This window comes from Myzus persicae, unplaced genomic scaffold (genome assembly GCF_001856785.1).
Source record: "Myzus persicae strain clone G006 unplaced genomic scaffold, MPER_G0061.0, whole genome shotgun sequence".
NCBI classification, from domain to species: domain Eukaryota; kingdom Metazoa; phylum Arthropoda; class Insecta; order Hemiptera; family Aphididae; genus Myzus; species Myzus persicae.
Window position 1 is genome coordinate 220,810 of NW_019101580.1, and position 22,810 is coordinate 243,619.

A 22,810-nucleotide genomic window follows, 5' to 3' on the forward strand; every position below is an offset into this window, starting at 1 on the left:
AATCAAATAAACTGATCAGGCATGTTAGTTCTTTTTTAGTGATAGTTGCACCGCAACAATGAACTTTTCCCTACATAGTTATATATTTTTAAAGCTATAATATTATGTATTTGGATATCCCATACCGTCATCGATCGTCGTCGACGATAATGAAAATTAATAACCATTTTCTTGGTATATAGGTACCTAGTACTAATAATTAGTAATAATATTTTCGCATTCCGAAATGGTAAGTAGTTATAAATCAAATCATAGCCTTTATATTGGACGATAAACTATTTCCTGGAGAAAAAAAACATTTAATCGACGAAAACCGATATCAAATTATCCATAAATGATAAATATATAATGTTGAAGCATAACCACGATTATTATATAAGCAACATGGGCACATGGCATGGTCGTAAAATTCCAGATTTGGTTCAAGCCCGCGCATACGTCACTTACTTAACCGTATTGGTATTATCATATCGTCATTCAATTATTACTACTATACATAACACTACATCACGTGCTTACCGAAGGATCTGACCGTCAAAAAGTTACATCTTGTCATACCTTGTTGTTTATATCATGACCACGATGGCAAGTTATTTTTATTTAACAAGAATTTTTAATGAAAAAAAATTAAGAATTAAAATAACAAAAAAAAGTATTCAATAGTAAAAAAATGTATTTAAAATACCACTCAAATACTTCAAAATAAAAAGTATTCAATACGGAAAAAAGTATTTGAATACTTTTACTCAAATACTTTACTACACTGCCTATTGGCTTAAAATTGCTCGTAAAGTCGTAAGCAATCCATTTTTCCGTAATATGTATCATTATAATGCCAAAATAATAAAAAATATAAATAATTGGTAATATACCATTTTTTGATAATTTATTCAATTTTTCGGTAAACAAATCCTACACAGACTTCCCCTTCCCCTTTTTAATAAAAAACAAAGTTTTTGTTGTTTTGGATCATTGGCGACTTTCATTAACGGTAAATGATCATTATCTAGGTATTCATTTATCATTAAGTTTGGGCTTTTGATATTTGGTTTTATATTTGTAGAATTCATTTCAAGTGAGGCTTCAAAAACTAACCAATTATTATACCATTTGGGGCCTTGAGTAAAAGATCCGGACTTCCGGAGGTGCCTGGGCACGCCCGGTACCCCCTGCAGGTGTAGCCCTGATATACCTACCATTGATTATACCTGTCAGCTATGGGGCTATCTTAGGTGTTAAAGTTAAACTGTTAACCTTATACAAACAAATAGTTATCGGGTTACCGAATAATTATTCAATAATGTTATTATACAATCTATAAATCAGTGTTTAAATCCATAATTATTAATAATTATCATTCTATGACTGAGCAGTGGGAAAGCCCACCATATCATAAGTGTTGTACGTCCGCGTCATCGACCGACACCGACGACTTCGGTATTCACCGGTCTATAACTTGGAATTTGGATATTAATTATTTGCAAGGTAGATAAAATATCATATCCACCTTGATTTTGTGCTTGTTAAATTGTTGACGAGTAGCTGGTAATTTCGAGAAACATTAATGATTTATATTAATTATGGTAAATCCCTATTTCGTATTTCCTCAATAATAATATGGACCAAGCACATTAAAAATATTTTATTAGTATCAACTAATATAAATAAAAGTTATTATACAAGAAGATCATACTCAGTTATACTCTGTTAAAAACGTACAATTTTATCTAACTACCTAGTCACTAAATTCAGTTTTGGCTATATTCATTGTCACTTGTCAGTTGTCATAGACGTACTTTTGGATTTTAACGAGTGATTCTGGAGTTTAGGTAAGTATCATTTTGTACAAATTACAAAGCTTTATTAAATACTTTATTGCCTACCGATGGCTTAAATATACTAGGTTATGCAACTATATCATTTTATCGCTTTTATTACTGTATTATAATTCGATTATAGGCAATAATCATTTTCTTTAATGTATATTATTTACTTTAAAAAAAATGGTTGTTTTATTTAAAAGCATTATTAATTTTGTAACTAATTTATCTGTATAGATTTAGGACACCACCCCTATTCACTCATCAACGCCCAAACCAAACCCCTGGGTCTACATACTTAAAATTTTGTATAGAGGTTCCTTAAGCAATGTAGGGGTGCCCTAAGAAAAGGACTTTTCAAAATTCGATCTCTAAGGGGGTAAAAGGGTGGTTTTTATTATTTATTTTTTATAGTGATTACTAAGTATTAAATTATGAATTGCACGTAATATTAGCACTATTAATACAATTAAATTAAACACTGACACGCGGCCTACGAAAATGCCAACAAAGAAACTAATAAACGGGCAATGCTGTGACGGGACAGCTAGTAAAAATAAAGATTCAAGTTTTTTTTAAAATTATTATTGGTAAACAAATTATATTTTGATACTACCCAAAAATTAATAAAAAAATATCGGAAACATATAACCCCCTGCAAGTTGAATATTGGTAATTTGTATTTTCTAATACATATTTTTAGGTGGGTGAATAATCAGAAATATTCATAGCGACATATATTTATTGGATATATTTCTACTTATATATTATGGCTTATAAAAGGCAGAAGCCATCCTATACTGCAATTATGTTATATCAGGGCACATTAATGTCTCGATTTTTGAAAACAGGTTTTACTGTGTTTTTCTCAAGTTAGAATACTACAAATTTATTTTTGGCAGAGATTCGCTAATAATTTGAGATTGTAATAAAAAAATCTAAGTTCCGATCGAGATTGATTAAATTATGCACTTCATATCATGTTAACATAATTATTATTCTTAAGCAAGTAAAAAACTTAATATACCGCTGTAACTTGGACGATTTTTACTTAATTTTAATATTTTTGTTTAAGAAACTGTTTCAAAAAATTTGAACAATCAAAATTTACCAACATAAAAAAAGGTTTTGGAAAAAAAATTGAACCTTATGCCATTCAATTACAATTTCCATACATATTAGTTATTACTTATTACTGTAAAAAACGTATACTGATTTTATACTGAAAGTCTAAGGGTGATACAGGATTTTTAGGACATACACATACTGTATATACATAAATACGATGTACCTACTTAACGGTATTATTTTTACTTACTACTAAATGTATATAATTCAAAAATATACAGTTAAGATAAAATGTATGACCTTGTGAAGATGATAGGCGGGTACCTATCTAAAATAACCTGCAGTGGAAGGACGTCTGTCTGTGGCACCAAGTTGTAATGATTAGTTAATACTCAACATAACCATACTTTAATATGAACATGAACTCCATACCCTCATATCCATATGCTAATAACTAATAAGTAATAAGTAATAGGAAGTTAATACCTTTACTATAATATGCTAGATAATATGCGCATAATTATATATTATTATTTTGTGTTGTACGTGATAGTGGTGATACACCTACACCCACCACCTATATATATATAAAGAATATATAAATAGTTGGTGATAAATAGTACAGAAATAGACAATTTAGTGTACCAAATTGAAGCCTTCGCCGGGGTGAATGTTATACAATAAATTATATAATTTAAATTATAATATAATAATACATTTCATATCATAATAGGACAGATTTTTTTAAATTTAAATTAAATTGTTCGGGTTCCGGCTTTTTAGACCATCCATCCATTAATTTATATCGTATTACACAATAAACCTGCAGGTACCTACGTTTTAACGAGAAAATATGAACCGCGGATTCGTATTTTGCCCGCCATCGGTGGTCGTTATTCTCGTGCTGTCCGTCGCCGTGCATCACGCGTGCGGAGAGTGCTGGGACACGGGTTGCCAATCGGAATCGTGGCTGGTCAAGGGCTGCGAGGAGTACGGCATGAAGGAGATAAAGCGCAAACCATGCAGCGGTGGCCACGTGTATTCATGCTGTCACCGACATAACTCGAGCTCGGAGAAACTAAGCAAAATCGGAGACCTCACCTATTACAACTTGGGGTTGACGGCGTGCGGCCAAGTGTACACCAACGACGACATGGTTGCGGCGATAGCTTTCGGTCATTTCAAGACGCCGAATCCCAATTTTGATCCCATGTGCGGAAGACGGGTGAAAATAGTCGACCCCGTGTCGGCGAAATCGATCATTGTGACGGTGAGAGACAAATGCGAAGGCTGCAAGACGAATGATATAGACGTGTCTCCGTCTGCGTTTGAAAAATTGAAACCGAAAATTGTTGGCAGATTCAAAGTCTCTTGGGATTTTATTTGATACGCGTATTATTATGTCCCATTTACGGTTTAACCGTTTATCGTGCGGACTATACCTAACTTATGTATTTTGCGCCGAAGTACCTCACCGGAGGCTTCTTCACTCACATCATCCAAGATTGAAGCCACACTTATATAAAATATCCATTATGCTTATTGTACTTGAATGTGTATAGATTGTATAATTGTCTAAATTAAAAATAAAATTTTTTTTTTTTCACAAGTGCGTATGTAGTGCAGTAAAATGTACCTACACATATAAATGATATCTAGTATCTACCAATAGTATGTTTTTTGTAACTGTAATACCTACATAATTATTGCTGTATACAATATGAAATTATTCAACTTTATAATAAAACTCATAAATAAATTATTATCTATATGCGTATAATTATTGTGTTAAAATATTATGGCATTTCTTATAATTGTCCTTTGTAATTTTTTTCGTATGATAAAAATAAAAAATGTAAATTACTTAACATTCCATTGTATATTGTAATATGTTACCTGTTAGTAGTTAGGTAGTACCTACTAATATTTGGCTGTTTTTATATTATAAATCATTATATTTTTGGTGGGTCACACTGCTGAAGTGGTGTGGTTAGGAAAAAATTAAACAAAATTATCATATATTTCATTGTTAATTTGTAATAGTATTATCTTTGCTTTTATAGTTTTATAGTCAATATAAAATTGATGAACTTCATACATAATATAAAGTGTATATTTTGATATTGCACATTTGAAAATTATGTTTAATTAATTATTAAAACATTTGTAGATTAACTCCTATGATATCAATGCAATGTCTACATTTGAAAACTATTCACTATAACAGCGCAGAGCAGAACTTATTTGAATTATCGAATCGAAATTTTGAGGATGGATTAATATTATAATGTCAAGTTTCACTAAGAAAGGATTTTTCAAAATGTCAAGACTTTAAAAGTTTGAAATCGGCAAAAAAAATTGTTTCCATACAAATTGTACATCTATAAACATATTTTACTGCACGACGACCTGTTGGTCTCCATAGCGACATGCAACCATAACTTTTTGTCCGCCTAACTATGTGTTTGATCGGCGAGTAGATATGAATTGTTCCAAGAAGTAAAATTCTACAATCTATCTATGTATATACAAATTAATCCCTATTTCCTTAGTCGAGGCATCACGCTTATCGCTTATCATTTAAAACAGATCCATCTATCTTTCATCTATGATATAAAGCAGTTAATTTATACTTTTTTAGTTTCTTAATTTCACAATAGAATCAATCGGAGATTATAATGAAAAATTTTACAGTGAGTTTTTTGATAAATTTTAAACAAACTTAAGTCACCCATCCGTGGGCCGTGATCAGTGCTTATTTTCCACGACATTATTATATACATATTATATTATTATTATTACCGCCTTTAGTATACCGATAGGTCAAGGGTCACCAACTGGCGGACCGCGGTCCCATTTTTACGGACCATTTTTTTAAATTTTTTTTAAATTTTTTTTTATTCGGTTTGACAGCTAACATGGTTAGGGGGCACTAAGCACTGACATTATGCCCCCTGCAGAGCATATTCCCTCTATATAAATTATTGTACCTACTTACATTGTGGTTTTGCATTCTCATGTAAGTACACAAAAAACAATTTTAGATCACGGTTGACGGACGATCGTCTTTGCAACGTAATTCAAAAATGTAAAGCAAGGCTCGTCAAAACTAAAAATTGTAATTTTCAAGTACAAGAAATATATGGTTTCAAAAACATTAATACTTTTTGAATAATACAGAGTGCAAGTTAAATGAATCACTCTGTAGTCTGTATATTATATAGGTAATACGACTTTTGCAGCTTCGGCCGGTATAATCGAGCTTTACGGTAATTATACGGTATATCTATAATACGGTCCACGACGAGAACACGTAAAATCACGTACAGCCCTACAATCATTAATATTATAATTTATAATAATAATATATAGGTATATATTGCACGAACCTATTCGATCCACGTCGTAAGAAGACGACAAGCCACTATTTAATTTCACGTTCCGGACGGCATCGGATTATTACTATAAACGACAACGATCTATATGGAAGAGCTGCAGTATGTATAGGTATAGTACTCCTTTCACAAATACGTTTAAATATTTTCTGGTATCACGATAATAGCTGTCATTGATTATAAATACTAGTTTATATAATCAATGTAGCTGTATTCGACTGAAGTGTCGTCGGTATAAACGATTACACACACACACACTGACACACACACACACACACACGCATAGGAATCAACGACCATAAAGGAGACACGTTAAATAGACACGTTAAAATGAGATCTGCAGACCTTCGATGTTATTCTATTCGTCGATAAATTTACCAATATTATTATTTATGTTATAATAATGGTTAGATTATTTAAATCAATATTTCATTCCTCGCTTTCTCGTCTTCGCGCGTTTTTTGCCCGATTATCTTATGGTGAATATTATCTAAATATTATTTTTCTGCAACCCTCCCCCCTGACCCGATGCTAAAGAGAAAACTGTAACTGTCCGAAGACAGCTGCAACTGCAAGTTCGACAGTTTGTGGGTATGGACTATGGACTGCAAACTGCGCTATGCGTATTGCGTATTGATATAGTGTAGGTATAGTACTTTAGTTGGTATTCGTTAGATACGGTCGCTACGAACTAAGGTATACAACTAATAACTACGCATAGTCATGAGCAGTTGAGCTTTGCACACCACAATATGGGCTACCTGGATGTATGTTTTTATACAGTCTCGGTACAGACCAATGCAAGTACAACAACCGAGTTTATACTTTTTAGTTATTGTTATAACTATTATAATACAATATGAAAGCTGCATGATCGCCACCGTGCAATACTCTCAACTCTGTACGACTGTACCTACATGCGAAAGCAAAAAGATAAATGCACCTAACAATCATAAGAAAATAGATCATTTATTGTAGAGTATCTTCATTCTTCATACTGGTGTGTTATTGGTGGTAAACTGGTAACTATTAGATGTTAAATTTAAACTTTGAACGTATAGTTTGGTACTTTAAATGATACTGTGCATTTAAATTATGGTCAACAATAATATTACATTTATACCTACCTACATCGAATAAATTTAGTTGAATAAAAAAAATCTCTTTGTTTTGAGATGTGGGCAAAATCAATTACTCGCCTGTTTTTTAACATTTTTCAATGTCATGACATGCTCACGAGGAGTGAAGAACCTGTTAAGTCATAATAATTCAACTCATTGTTTGCCTGTTGTCGAATGGTTCAGGTTCAAATTGCATAAATCAATTTAGCATACAGTTGCGATTCGTAACAATTTTGTATAAGTATACACAGTATACCTATACATTAAAAAAAATGTATTAAACATACGCCATTATAAGTATATCTGTAGAGAGTAGAGATATAAGCTTCTTATTACATTTACACGTTGAAGTATAAAAATAAAAATATATAATATATTATTATATTAATTATTAATGTGGGTATACTTTAATATAATAATATCATATAATACGTGTAGGACTAACCTATAAAAATAAATTATAAAGTATGTATATATATTATATAGATAGGTACCCCCTAAATCTAACCTAATGTGCTATATAGTTATTACTTATTTTACATATTATATTCCTTATTTATGTTGCGAAATTCAATTAATTGAACAATTATTGTACAGTAATATAGAACTATATTATAGAAAAAATAAAAACATTTTTCTCTTTAAAAATTACATAATTAGCTAATGATATCTGCAGATAACGTTTCTATACTTATAAGTTATAATTAAAAGTTCTACGCCCAAGTATTAAAATTATATATCCATACGCGCGTGGTATTAGTCTTAAAAAAATTCGTCATCAGTAGAAGCTACTACACTCAAAATAGACTTTTCAGAAAAAAATACTCACTTTAAAATGCTCATAACTTGCTTTAAAACTAAAATATAAAACAAAAACGTCTGTGCGCCTTAGATAATATTATATTCTATGATAATATTCTTACAATCTTACAGTCTTTATATTTGAATATTTGATAGTAGATAAATTCATTCTATAATATTGAAAAATAAAAATGATTTAAGATGGATTATTCTGAGAGAACAATTTGCTTTGTTAGCAAGGCGGAGACAACTTACACATGTGGGTATAACCACAAGTCCATAACGTCGTCCAAAGTTAAGAGTCAAAACCACTCATTACCAACTCAACATTAAGTACACAGGATCATTATTATGAATTTTCCACAAAGGACCCCTACTTAATTCCACTCTTGCCCTAAAACCTATTTATTTATAACTTATAATTTATACATACATAATAAAATCACCAATAGGTTCTTAATAAATATGACATATTAGAACGTGAAAAAAAATTCTTTTACCACTTGAGGTGACTTCACGGACCACAGGTATTGAAACCACTGGTCTAAGCTATAATAACTGCAATATGGTAGGTAAAATGTATGTAGGTATATAAATATGAGTATTAAGAATATTATCATTAGGTTTTCAATTTTCTAATGGAGTCATCTAATGATGAAAACGTTTGTTCCATACTAAGATATATTTTATAGGAAAAAGATATGATTTTTGAAAATTGTATTTTAAATAAATTTATATTTATTTATTTTTATTTTTATATGCATATGATATACATATATATATAATAAATAAAAATCATGTTAAATTACAAATACCTACCCCAAATCTATATAATTATACATAGCTACACAATAAACAGGCCGGTGGTTGCTTAAGGGCGAAATTTGACTTCGTACATGGTGCTCGAATCAATGACAGGAACCGTACCGAAAATAACCGGTTTTGGAACTGGAACCCTTTGAATGTTGGGAACCGGAACCCCGCCGGAACCCTTATTTAAATTAAAAACCGGAACTTAACCGGAACCGAAACTCATTTGTAAATGTTTTTTACGGTTGATTTCGGTCAGTGTTGAAAAGCTATTTTTAGGGATTAATTTATTTTATCTCCCTTCAAAGTGATATAACATCCAAAAATTAAGAAAATCAATTAATAGTTCGTACAAATAGATTGTTTGAAAAGGAAACAAACGAATAAGATTTACTATACCAACCTAATATAGTTTACATTTTTATAAGTTTTGTTATTGTTTTGTTTTGTTTTATTCTCATTCATTGTAATATGATGTATAAGTTATCATTATCATCAAATATTCAAAGGTCATTTGTTTTATTTTAATTTATATCTTACAAATGTTATTATTGCAATATTGCATTATTAAAAATTGTAATTTTTATCAAATTGATTTTTTATGGATGAGTCACCATTAAATAATAAAAGATTTTTAATTGTTGGAAATATTTTTTTAAGTATTCTATAATGTTTTATTATTCATATATCACAGATTATTATACGGCAAAGAACATATTTATAATAAGTTATGATATACCTACCTATCTATGAGGTAGATTTTGGGTGTATATTTTAAAATTTAAAACACTAAATACTGATACAATAAGTGGTAATTTCTAATTGGTAAATAATACATAATACTATAATATCAATCAATATAATATAAACTATAAAAAAACAAAAAGGTTTATTTGAACCGAGGTCGTGCATTAAATGACAGAGCTATTTTGTATTTACTATTTTTATTTTACTGTATTTTGTTTTATTTATTCAATTATTTAAGTCCTAAAAAACCGAAACCAAAATTGTAGTTTTTTTTTAAACCGAAAAAAAACTGAAACCGAAATTTTAGTTTTTCTAAGAACCGAACCAAAACCGGAACCGTAAAAATCATCATGGTTCCAGACCTTGGCTCAGATTGCCACGACAAGTAAACGTGATGGTCGTGCCGTCGAAGATATACGCCATACGTGTAACTGTAGGCGTCCGGACAAGCATTCTAGAATAATGCCATGTTGTCTGTGGGTCACGAGCTGTTCTTACAGGTGGCTGGGGTATTGTGATGAGCACCTCGGGAGCAGTCAGCAGTGTCCTTATTGAACCGATCACAGACCCTCTTGCACGCCACCACGCCGGAACCAGTCTTGACGGCCAGCTCGGACGGACACATGCTGTTCAGGTCGGCCACACAGTCAGCCGATTTGCAGTTGTACTTGCCTTTATTCGATAACTCGTAATTCTTACGGGAACACACTGATTGGCATGTTGTAACCGTCCTTCACCAACGACACGTAGTAGAAATCTAATCCTTCGGCCCCGGTGAATTTAATCCTACAAGCCAGAGACGCTGGTGGAACACCTCCGGCCGAGTCGCATTATTGGAACTTGTTCCCTGCATCATCAAGTCGTAAAGTTATGAAATATACGATGTAAAATCATCTAAAAATTCGTTGGTCTAAACCGGTGTGAAATTATCCCGCAGGTGCACACCGGGATGTATCATGAACCGTACGGACGACTACGAATTGGTTCCCAATTGTCGAATTGGTTCCCGGGTTGTCTACAGGTAATATACGAGTTGGTTTTTGGGTTGTCTACAGCTTTCGTGATAATACAGTTTTGTTAAATTAACTTTTCAAATTATTATGATGTATTCAACCAACAACAATTTCCTTCCCATTTATTCAGCCTTAGGACTGTCTAGAATTCAAATAAGTTCCAATAGTTCAAACACTATCTAGAATATCTAGGTATGGTTAAAAATGTACGTATCTTGTAACAGTGAGTTGTATCCTGATAAGCTGATAAGTAATTTTATTCGGGAACCAATTCGAACAGTTGTATACTGGAAAGTGTTTTTTTCGGGAACCAATTCGTACAATTTAATTGACCCGGGAACCAATTCCACGTTCTCAAACCGTACAAAATACGATATATGATGGTGCAAATATCCGGGTGAGTTTTTTTCACACTGAATTGATCGAGTAAATTTCTAATATGTAATACATATTAAACATATATAGCCATATAGGTAGGTTACTCTCGTAATATAAAGTATTAGAAAATAATATGCACGTTTTTTGTAGCACCAATTTGTACTTTTGCTTTTTACGTATACAGTTGGAAGTTGGTACATAAGTACTATATCTATAAAAATAGATTTGGAAATGTATTGTAGAGTAGATGTCCACAACATTTTTTTTTACTTAATAGGTATATGATGATACTATAATAAGTAAGGTAAGACACAAAAATAATAATACACCGATGGCACCATCTGTTCAGTAAAATAAAATGTAAAAAGTATAAATATTAAACATGCAACATAAATAGCAATAACCTAAGCCTAACTAATTGATAAAATAGTATTAATTATTGTTTGTTATTTAAATGTACTATGTAGGTACATCAAAACTCAAAAGGCAATGTCCTTGCATGGTTGTATAATACTTGTTTGTTTGAGTAGCATATAGGTATAGACAATAAAGTAGGTAATAGACTTAAGACCTCAAATACGAAATACCTGTTTCCCCTATACATAAAACGTTCATAGGAATATAAAGAGAAGAAGCACAAACAAACGCCGTTACCGAACTGTATATATACACTTTGCAAATAAGAAATACAATATGCAATGTTGATTTTTCAACTAAAGCGATTTTTATGTCCCGGTATTCATCAAGTTCCTGACCCGGACGACAAATTAATAAATTATACCGGTTTTCTATTATAAGTCTCGTACCTTGAAAAATGTTCAGTAATACGAAAACCAAGAAAAATTATTACAGACATTTATATTTTATTTCATACTTCTGATGATGTTTAAAATAAAATAAAATTTATTAGAACTAACATATAATATTGCCTATTCCCTCAAATGACCTTCTAATCGATAATATTCGGCCATCGTTTATTTTGATCTATTCATTAACATTTTCAAGTATAACTTATTATTTAAGTATTCGATATGATGTCACAAAGATAGCATCATATAGCGAGTCGTATAACAAAACTATTTGTTATTTGTTTTCGACTATGGCTCGGTCTTAGTGCCGTCTACGTCGTGAACGTGAGTTTTTGTTGTATCAAAGTAAATATTAGTATCCCTACTTTGTTTTTTGGTGATTAAGGTACCTAATCAAGTGATAGCCGTTTGACGAATGTTAAATATTTAAACAACAATAATGGCTTCAAAAATAGTATGTCGATTCACAAAATGTTGTCGGCTACAAAATGAATTTCCTTTTATAAAAAAAAAGTAAAAACGAAACCAAATTACGATTTTTGATGAATAGGTAGGGAGAGCAGAAAAGGTTTTATTTCCTCAATCGTGGATACTGGATATTACTGTACACTGTACAGTACACAAATACACAATAGTCATTGGTATTATCAAAAAAGGTTGAATATTTTAGGCTTAATTTGATAGTTATAGGAAATATCCCTTAAAATTGAATCTCAAAGAAATAACATCCATATCCGGCGGTGGCGTGTGTCCACGAAAACATAGTGCACACAAAAAGTGAAGTTGTTGCACCACTTGCACATGCAAAGGCAAGAGTTAAAAATGGTACGTCTTAGGAAATTATGATCCAATAGTTTAGTGGTTTAGTCACATGTCCTGCAGGCTACAAATAGAATTCGGAAATATGTATAGGGTAGTGAATAATATAAGTACCTAACTGGCTATTAAGTTATAGAGTTCACCTGTTTTTGTGAACACTTTATACCTGTATTGCCTATAAAATCATAACTAATAAAGTAATAACTCTTACAATAAAATAATCTAACCTAACCATTGTATTAGCGAATATGACCGAAAACAAGCGTCGTTGGAGGGCAGCAAAAATATCGATGGTTAGGTACAGCACAGCTATATTTTATGCATTAAAAAATATGGCACAATATGTCATATTATAATTTATAGTATACCTACAGGCTACAGTTAAAATTATAAAAATATGCAATACAAAATTTTAAATATTATAAGTAAAAACAATGAACGACTCTAACATAGAAATAATTTTGCTTGAAAATCTACGAATTTCTATATATCGTGTTGGCACAAAACTGTAAAAATCAGGAACACCAACATCATTGAATTTATTTTTTAAATTTGAATCATTTTGAATCTCGATCAGTTCCATTTGTATATGTGTTGAAACATTTACTGCGTCAATTGAAAAAGGAGAGGTAAATAAGGCAAAATCATTTTCTAAATATTGGAAATCTTGAAACCTATTTTCGAATTCAGTCTTCAAACACATAATTTTTTCTGAATATTTTTTGTAGGAAATTGGATCATTATTAATTTTTGTATAAGTCGTGCATGCTGGGAAATGTGTTAAGTCTTCGTTTTGTAGTTGTGTTTTAAATAGATCTAATTGACATTTGAAAGCCTTAACATGGTCATTAATGGCTAATTTGATTTTTCCCTTGTAATTTTAAATTTAAATTCGACAAATGCTTCGTTATATCGACCATGAAGGATAGGTCTTATACCCACATTGGATCAGATAAAACGCTGACGTCTTGTTCTTTAGACTCTAAAAATATTTGTATGGCATCTCAGATCTCTTAGTTTCCAGAATCTTTCCAATACAGAGGAACACGATAAGGGCCGCAAAAAAATGAGCCGCGGGCCGCGTGTTTGACATGCCTGACTTAAGGGCTACAATAATTTCCTAGTCCTAAACACAGACAATGTGCGTCACTGCGTCAGCGATTGAAATTGAAAACCGATCGTCAAACCCATTATGGTAACGAGCTACGAGCTGCTGCGGTGTCTAACAGAAGTTTAAAATATGATATTGACCATCGATACTACGAAAAACTGCCAATAAATGTATTAAAAAATAAACTGTTTTCAAACCAACTTAAGAGAAAACTTACTGATGTCACGGAAAGTCCTTCAAAAATCACAAATACTAAAAAATATTTAAATTGAAAATATTATTATTTTGATACATATATATATATACATATACATAATTTTTTTTTGTTAATCATCATATTTGAATAAATTGAGACTGCCACTCGATGCCTCGCTATGGCCCAGGATACAGCAACAAAAACGTCGGGGTCATCCTAAACGGCGGCGCAGCAAAACATGCGCCGGACGAATCTCTTCGTCAGACTCCACATGTTGCGACGCAGTTTAGGATGAACAGAGTCGTCGACCAATTTCTGATCAGAAGCTTCGCTGCATTCCCCGAGATCTGCCGGTTCTGGGGTGTCCGTCAGTTCGAAACTCATACGAATATTGGGCGCCGACGACCATCGACCCCCCCCCCCTGAACGGTCACCTGCAAATTCGTCGAACTCCCGAACCTTGGACGATGTTGCTAGGAGTTCAGGCGCCACCGGCTTCACGGACGCACAAGACGAGATGTCACTTCCGTTCTGCTAATCCGTCGACTCCACAGCACCGTTCTCCTGCAGTGACGCGTCGCGTCCCGCGTACTTCGCAACAGACACTTTGTGGCCTGGTGCAGGACTGCAGGATGGGTGCCCGTTCTGTACCGGCACTTCGGGCAGCTCACGAGGATTGCGGGGTTGCGTGACCGGCGTGGACAAACGGCTTTGGATTTCGAAGTCGCCTGCCGCGGCTGGCTGACGACGAATCCTGGCGGCCACGTTCGGCGTAGACGAGTGTCTTCTCAAGGCCGGCCATGTTCCGACCCGTGGAGAAAATGTAGCCGGGATGTGGAACATAGCCGACCTTAACTCTTCAAATATCATTTGCATTTTTTCTCCTTCCATCAACTGCATGTTAACCACGGGTTTCTCGTTAGTAGCCACCGCAGACATGTTAAATGATATGACTTAAGCGCGACAACGATATAACGGTTGATACTGGTGATGTACGGAACATTAGACGCAAGTAGACGATGTGAGGTAGCTTAGTTAGTGAGTAGTGATCAATACGTCAAAATATACTTCGAGAGACAAAAATAATTTATACTAGTCAAATCTATCGTAACGATGTTTTGTTGATTCTGTATCGGCCAGAGGGACTCTATTAAATATTATAATAAATGTATTCATTTAAAATTAAAAAAAAAACATTTTGATTGCATGGCCAAGACTAAAAATATTTTATTGATGATTTACTTGAATACCTAATTATAATTTGTGAAAATAAAGAATTATCTCAAACAGTGACATATATGTTTATCCGATGGCCGCGTGTTTGACATGCCCGCACTAACCTAAAATCAGAGAGGCTAATAAAAAAATAAAATAATTTTAGACATTTGGAACGCGAAGTCGCGAACATTGCAAATACCATTTTTTTTTTAAAAATTGTTTGCAGGTAAATTTTTTGTATACTCGATAAATTGATTATACAGGTAGTTTGATCATTTTGGAGGTCATTGAAATAATAAATATATAAATCTTACCAAACCCAAGACGGAATACAAGATTCTTCCTTATAAGTTATATTACCTACTGGAAATTCAAAACTTTAATTTTGTTTTATTGTGAATTGTGATTGAAGTAGAAATTTTGACATTGCGGGAAACTTACATTTAAAATTATGTTGTATCTTGCATGCTAACACTCTACTCCACCATAGCTCATGCTTATAACTGTAGATATATTCTTCATAAAATATGAATCATATTATGTATAATTCAAAGAAAAAAAATCTTTGAACTATTTTTGTTATGTTATTTAAAATGTCATGGTTTAGTAAAAGAATTAATTCTGTGTGTTACTTGAGAGCTAGATGTCTAGAAAGACTAAAAAATAAACAAACACAAATGCCACAGCCTGACAGCCTACAAGTCATAATCTCTAGTAAGTAGTAATACTATAAAGTACAACACATATTTATGTATGGTATATTTATTTCAAATACATTTTTATTTTACAGGAATCCATTCTTATTTTAAATACATTTGTTTATCAATTGTTGATTTCAAAAATAATAAGATAAAAATGTTTGATCGTTATTTTTTTTTTGTAAATTATTTGAATCAAACAAATAAATGAATATAAAAACAAGTTACTTATTCTTTTTATACAAATCAATATTACAAAAATAATAAAATTCAATATTCAGAATAAAGCAAAAATTAATAAACAATTTAATGGTTGTACTAATGAATGGTTACAAGTGTAAATAATAAAAACAAATGTAGAAAAAATAATAAATTTGAATCATAGTTTAGAATCTGAATCTCATACAGATTTATTATTGTTACTCGAATGTGACACTTCAAGATCTTGTAGTTTGAATGACATATCTAGATAGGATTTAAATAATTATTTAAACATAAAAAAATAAATTTGATTAATGTATTAATTACCATTGCATTCATCCTCTGAACAGCTTTCGTCTGGAGTAAAACGACATTCATTACTCAGATATGACTTAAGTTTGCCACTCGAAGCTAACATTAAACCTAAAAATGGGGGCGATGGTTTCAAAGGCCTGGTTAAATATTCTGGATGGAATTGTGTGGCCACATAATATGGATGATCATCAAGTTCACATATTTCCATTCTAACTTTTTCTGTATCTGTTCCAACAAATTTTAAACCAGCTTTTTCTAGACGTTCTACATAATCAATGTTAACTTCGTATCGATGACGATGCCTTTCTTCAATTGTTTCAAATCCACCATAGAGTTTATCTAAAATTATACAAATATATTCATAAATGTAAATATTTATAAAATTATTAACATATGACCTTTAAGATCTACTTACGTATAATAGATGAATTTTCTTTTTTAAAGACTGTTGTTCTTTTACCGAGCCTCATTGTGCCACCTTTATTTTCAGGACAATGTTCAGGCATTTCGATTATTAATGGATCTTTGGCATTAGAATTTATTTCAGTAGTATCAGCATTTTCCAAGTGTAATACATTTCTATGAATATAATTATTTGGTTGTTATTTATTATAAATTTATAACACACTTTGTAAATATTTATTAATTTAAAAATTACCTGGCAAATTCAATAACAGCAACTTGCAAACCAAGGCAAATTCCCAAGAATGGTTTACGATTTTCTCGACACCATTTACATGCTTCTATTTTACCCTCAACACCTCTAGTACCAAAACCTCCAGGTACAATTACGCCACTAGTTATGGTAAATAAAATAGTATATAAATATTTTGTTGAACATGGATGAATAATTAACTTACTCACTACGGCATAATTTTTGCCATGCCTCATGGTAATCAACTGGATTTGTTGATTTAGTTTCTATTTCAAGATTTGCAGCTTCAACATACTATAAATCACAAAAAAAATAGTTTAATATTGTTTGAAATAGGAAATTAAGATATAAAAAGTTATTACTGTAATAGCCACTTTATGGTTGATATGAGCAGCAGCGTGAATCATAGATCTAGAAACTGATGCATATGCATCAGTAAGTTGTGTATATTTACCAACTAAAGCTATTTTTATAATTTTTTGAGAGTTGTCAATTCTGAAAATAATTAAAGATACAAATAACCAAAGTATTTAAACTATGTATATATTTTTTTTATGGCAGAGTCATTTATTTATTACCCGGTTACCCCCCCCCCCCACAACCAATTATATGTGAAAGTAGACAATTTAATAATAAATGTAATATATGTTTTTAATTTTAGAGCACTTAAAGAAACTTATTTATCATAAAAATAACAAATTTATAAATCATTAATACTTATAGTGCAAGACTTGGTTTTTGTTTAGTAAATTAAGTATAAATAAGTTTCTAAAATTTCAGGAAAGTATTTTAAAATATAAATATTTTAGAGTTTTATTTATATTTATGAATTACTTGTGTTTTTAATTTTAACAATTATAAAACATTTAACTTGAATTAAATTATTTCAGTTATTAATTATCGATACTTTCGAGTTTCAGCATACACTTCTTTTTTTTTTAATACAATAAGAAAAATTGAAATAGTTAAATATTTTTTAATTAAAAATACTACTGTCAATGTACTTATAATATAAAGAATATAAATTATACTTGTCAGATAGTTTTTTCCACTGTTTCATAAAAATCCGATTATAAGCTGCATTTATAGGGAAATTTAAACGATCTTGTAAAAATTCTAAAGCACCTTGATTTTCCATAAATAAAGGCACTTTATATATTGAATCCAAATCATGCATAAACAATACCTAAAAAAAATACTATTTTAAGAATAAAAACAAATACTAATCAAATAGGTTAAACATACTTGTCTTGAAGCTACATCACAGAAAGTCGATATTTTTTTTTTAACTTGTTCAACATTAGAACATGGTTTAGTACTTCTACAAATAACAAGATCAGGTGTTAAACCTAAACCTCTTAGTTCACGAACACTGGCTTGAGTTGGTTTTGTTTTATCATCTCCAGTTGCACCAGGCTAAAGAAAAAATGTATTATAAAAGTGAAAAATATATCCTCATAGAATATGAATAGTTAAAAATAATAGAGTATGTACCTGAAGAATAAATGAAACATGCGCACACACAAAATTTTCTTTTTTTACTTTAAATTGAAACTGTCTAAAAGCTTCAACAAATGGCATACTTTCTATATCACCAATCGTACCACCAAGTTCAACAACACAAACCTAATTAAATAATTATTATTAAGTAGGTATTTATAATTTAGTATGACAGGGATATTAAGTGTTGTATTTGGCATTATTACATTAGACTTAGTATAAGTAACAAGCTGCTGTTACTGGTAATGTAAATTTTATTTTTTGTACTACAAAAAAGTTTAATACCAATGACCCATTAAATTAATGAAAAATATTCTTAAATGGCTAAAACCTACCTCCAAAAATGTAAAGTTGGAAATAGTTAATCTTCTATGTATGAGAATAAAATATATCTTTTACAATTGATTCAGATGAAATGTATTGATAATTTATATGCAAATAATAATTTATTAAACAGTTACGTAAAACTATGCAAAATACAAAACACTACTTGAGGTATATTTAGTACTATTAATAATCTTACATCAGGTTCTACTTTATCATCGCTCACTGGTTGTTTGGCTACACGTTCAACCCATTCTTGTATAGCATCAGTGATATGGGGTATAACTGAAAATCATAATATAAATTTCAATGCATTTATAAAAATTACATAAATTAAGTACTTAATATCTAAATTGAAAGGAATTATTGAACTGTAAAAAACATAACTGTTTTGTGGATAAAAATATAAAATCAATTTTAAAGATTGTTGTTGAGATTGGTTGTAGTTGTAATACCAATAGGTCAAACGATCACTTTAAATGGATGTATAATTAAGAAAATATATTTATATCTTATAAGTTAATTATATTTAAAAAAATAAATAAATAAATGTTGTGTATTTTAGTTTTAGAAACCATAAAAGTAGTATTAAAAAGATATACAAAGTGTGTATATGGCTTATGATTATAAATAAAATTGCCCAAGTCAATACTTATAACAAGTACAGAATTAGTTAAAAATAAAGATATTTTTAATTATTTTTTTTAAAACCATATTCATAATAAATAAAAACGTTTTCCTTGTAAATTCTTGTCTGTCTATAACTATAACATATTCAGAATAAGAGTGAACCTCTCTTAAACATGCTGCCAAACACTATCGAACCTAGGCAATGTCATAATTCACAATGGTTAGTGACCGTCTTACACAGGTATCATACTATAGTTTCATTCCAGCCTATTTTAATTTTTGGGGTGAAAGCTATTTATAGGTGGGTGATGCTCTTATGACCAGTTTTTGTTAGATAAATTATTCCTATAAATTGACTATACTTGATTTTTGTAGTAACTTGGAAATTATTTTGAGTTAAGGTCAATCAAAAAAAATTGAATAAAAAAATATTAACTATAGAAAGCTATTGTAAGTAACACACACAATGATATACTCTGTATATAAAACCTTTATACATTTTATAGTTTTTTTCTTCATTATTTTGTTTCAAATAATAAGCTTGGTATTATTCAGTAATTAAGAAATTAGTTTGATAATGTTTCTATACTATGTAATACATAATTATAACTTATAAGTTTATATAATGGATATCATTAATAACAAAATATTGATGAATAGCATGAATCAAATTAATTGATTTTTATATTTTTGGTTTTAAATTTAGTTCTATAAAAAAAATTATATCCAGATTATACCTACATATCATTATATTTTATAGTGTATTGTATTGCAAGTAGAAATTGACTTCCCACATAAACTATACAATATACATCCTATTTTCTGTTAAGCTTCTGTATAATGAACTGTTATTGATGTTATGGAACAAATGCACTTTACCATCCCATGCAAATTTTTGGTTTTTTTTTTTAGAAATTGTTTATATTAACAATTTAAGTACAATGGTACAATCAGAATTTGTTGGCCCGACTTAGTTTTGAAATTATGGCTTTTGGATGCTAACAATTTTGAGTTATGACGTGTGACTGCAACACTACGTTTATTACATATTTCACAATTTTTTTCTTTATTTTCTTGAAACTTACTTAATTAAAAATTAGCATGAGGTGGTAAAGTGCATTTTAGCCGACGTTCTTTATGTCGATATTCACCAAATTATTTCATAAAACAAAAGGAAGTAATCCACCTAACAGCTGCTTATGTTTGGTTAAAACATAACTATACGTTAGTTTATATTCATCTAATTTGGACAGGAACTTCTTTGCTTGCCTGGCATAAAAAAGCATTTATAGTCCATTTGGAGACAAAGGCCATTATCCTAAGATTCAACCCGGCATTGAAAATTAAAAAAAAATAATTACGATGTAGGTATGACAAGAAAATTTTCACCTTTACAAATCCACTAATTATATGTATACAGATAATTCTAGACATTCAATTAGACTATTAGAGCACTAATTGATATGAGTTCTATTAGACTATTAAGTAAAAATGTAAGACAAATTTTTAGTATATCTTCATTATTATATCATCTAGAAATTGAAGACAGAACAGACCTTGGACAGTTTTTCCCAAGTAATCGCCACGTCTCTCACGATTGATGACTTCTTGATATATTTTGCCAGTCGTAATGTTATTCTGGCTATGCAAAGTGACATCAAGAAATCGTTCATAGTTTCCCAAATCCAAATCAACTTCGCCACCATCATCCAACACATATACTTCACCTAGAAAGACAAATTACTACCTGTTTAAATATGTACAAGCATATAACACAAAGTAGACAGTTAATTATATGCAATTTCAAATGTTTTCTAGTAAGTATTCTAAAGTAGTATTGAATTAGATATAAATTTTAGTTTCAATCTAAGGAACTTAAGTCGATAGGTACCTATACAATTTATTTAGCATATTTTTATAATTCTAATTTTAAATTGCATAAGTAGAGATAGTCTATGAATACACGTTTATTCAACAACCATATTTGTAAAATGTATTCATTTACAATAGTTGGTAGTTTAGTACCTACTAATTGAAGACAAAATTACCATTATTAAAAATGAGTACAATCACATATTTTGAAATTTGATTTTCTCGCTTAATATGTAACTAGGCAATTCGAAAAACCTATAACTCTTAATTCTTAAAGCTTGAAAAATTAGCAATTCATCAAATCTGAATGCCAAGAAGGCAAGTGGTGAGGTAATAATTAGAGTACCTATGTATGAATAAGAAAATATTATAACACGGTCATAAACGTTTTAAAAAAAGTATTTGCACATAAAGCTTGTATTTAAACAGTAATCAAAATAAAAGAATTGTTTGTCGTGCACATTTCGAAGGTTCTTGGACGATCATCGTTCATGAGTTACATAAAACCAAGATCTGATCATTACACGCACACACCGTGTTCGTATGGTGAGAATGTCCCGGCGTCAATGTTCAGATACGGATCGATCTTAATGGACGTCACGTGGACGCCGCAGGATTTCAGAAGCGTGCCGATGGACGAGGCGATGATGCCTTTGCCCACGCCGCTCATGACACCGCCGGTGACCAAAATGTATTTCATGGTTTATTATTCTTCTGGTCAAAAGGAATCGAGAAACGCCGAGGACGGCCGTAGTAAATATACTAGTAAATGTCACGGACGCGCGAACAAACACACTGAACGACTGAACGGCACGGAGATCCGGTTGCAGAGTAAAGACAATACTAACGGGTATTACAGTTATTGAGATATCATTGATCGTGTGTCCTCGTCGACACCACGAAAACGACGATAAATTATCAATGACAGTTGTACTATCGTAGAACGCAGACAATATGCAACGTCGTCAGTGGACAGGGGATGACGCTACCGCGCAAAACCCAAAACGTTTCACCGTAAGTACCCAACGAGGACGTCTTCTAAGTGCAAGTTACAACAGTTAATAGACTACGACACTGCGGTGTACGGATTACGGATTGACATTCGTCCGCATGAGCATGGTATTACAACAATTTATAATTGTATACTATTGTGGACTGTAGTTGCGGGTGAGGGTCGACAACGTTTGGTTGGCGTGCGAAAAGCGCGGAAAAACATAAACACACATTTTTAGGTTATTGTTTTTTATTATGGTTATTATTATGTGGTAACATCACAGAATACCTGTGGTTACTTTTTAATTTAAGAGAT

The 22,810-nt window shown here is 31.1% G+C and overlaps 2 protein-coding genes and 1 pseudogene across 2 annotated transcripts; 1 reads left to right on the top strand and 2 right to left on the bottom strand.

Moving 5' to 3' along the window:
• Window positions 1–1,247: 1,247 nt before the first annotated feature.
• Window positions 1,248–4,634, top strand: LOC111029775 (papain inhibitor-like). Its single transcript, XM_022308931.1, has 2 exons — window positions 1,248–1,829; window positions 3,718–4,634. Exon 2 carries the CDS (start codon window positions 3,742–3,744, stop codon window positions 4,273–4,275), a length of 534 nt encoding a protein of 177 aa, XP_022164623.1. The 5' UTR covers window positions 1,248–1,829; window positions 3,718–3,741; the 3' UTR covers window positions 4,276–4,634.
• Window positions 4,635–10,110: 5,476 nt separating this feature from the next.
• Window positions 10,111–14,472, bottom strand: LOC111029782 (annotated as a pseudogene).
• A 1,782-nt stretch (window positions 14,473–16,254) lies between these two features.
• On the bottom strand, window positions 16,255–22,699 carry LOC111029755 (CTP synthase 2). Its single transcript, XM_022308898.1, has 12 exons — window positions 22,036–22,699; window positions 21,186–21,356; window positions 19,199–19,284; window positions 18,670–18,801; window positions 18,421–18,591; window positions 18,207–18,361; window positions 17,538–17,670; window positions 17,381–17,469; window positions 17,179–17,316; window positions 16,936–17,099; window positions 16,533–16,859; window positions 16,255–16,469 (listed from the first exon to the last, which is right to left on the bottom strand). The coding sequence occupies exons 1-12, from the start codon at window positions 22,199–22,201 to the stop codon at window positions 16,405–16,407; spliced, it is 1,797 nt and encodes a 598-aa protein (XP_022164590.1). The 5' UTR covers window positions 22,202–22,699; the 3' UTR covers window positions 16,255–16,404.
• Between the last annotated feature and the right edge of the window lie 111 nt (window positions 22,700–22,810).

Coding starts and splice junctions, on each gene's coding strand:
- LOC111029755 (XM_022308898.1), bottom strand. CDS start 22,201: ATGAAATACATTTTGGTCACCGGCGGTGTCATGAGCGGCGTGGGCAAA. Junction 18,362..18,420: donor GTGATGTAGCTTCAAGACAA/GTATGTTTAACC, acceptor TATTTTTTTTAG/GTATTGTTTATGCATGATTT. Junction 17,671..18,206: donor TGGAAAAAACTATCTGACAA/GTATAATTTATA, acceptor AATTATTTTCAG/AATTGACAACTCTCAAAAAA.
- LOC111029775 (XM_022308931.1), top strand. CDS start 3,742: ATGAACCGCGGATTCGTATTTTGCCCGCCATCGGTGGTCGTTATTCTC.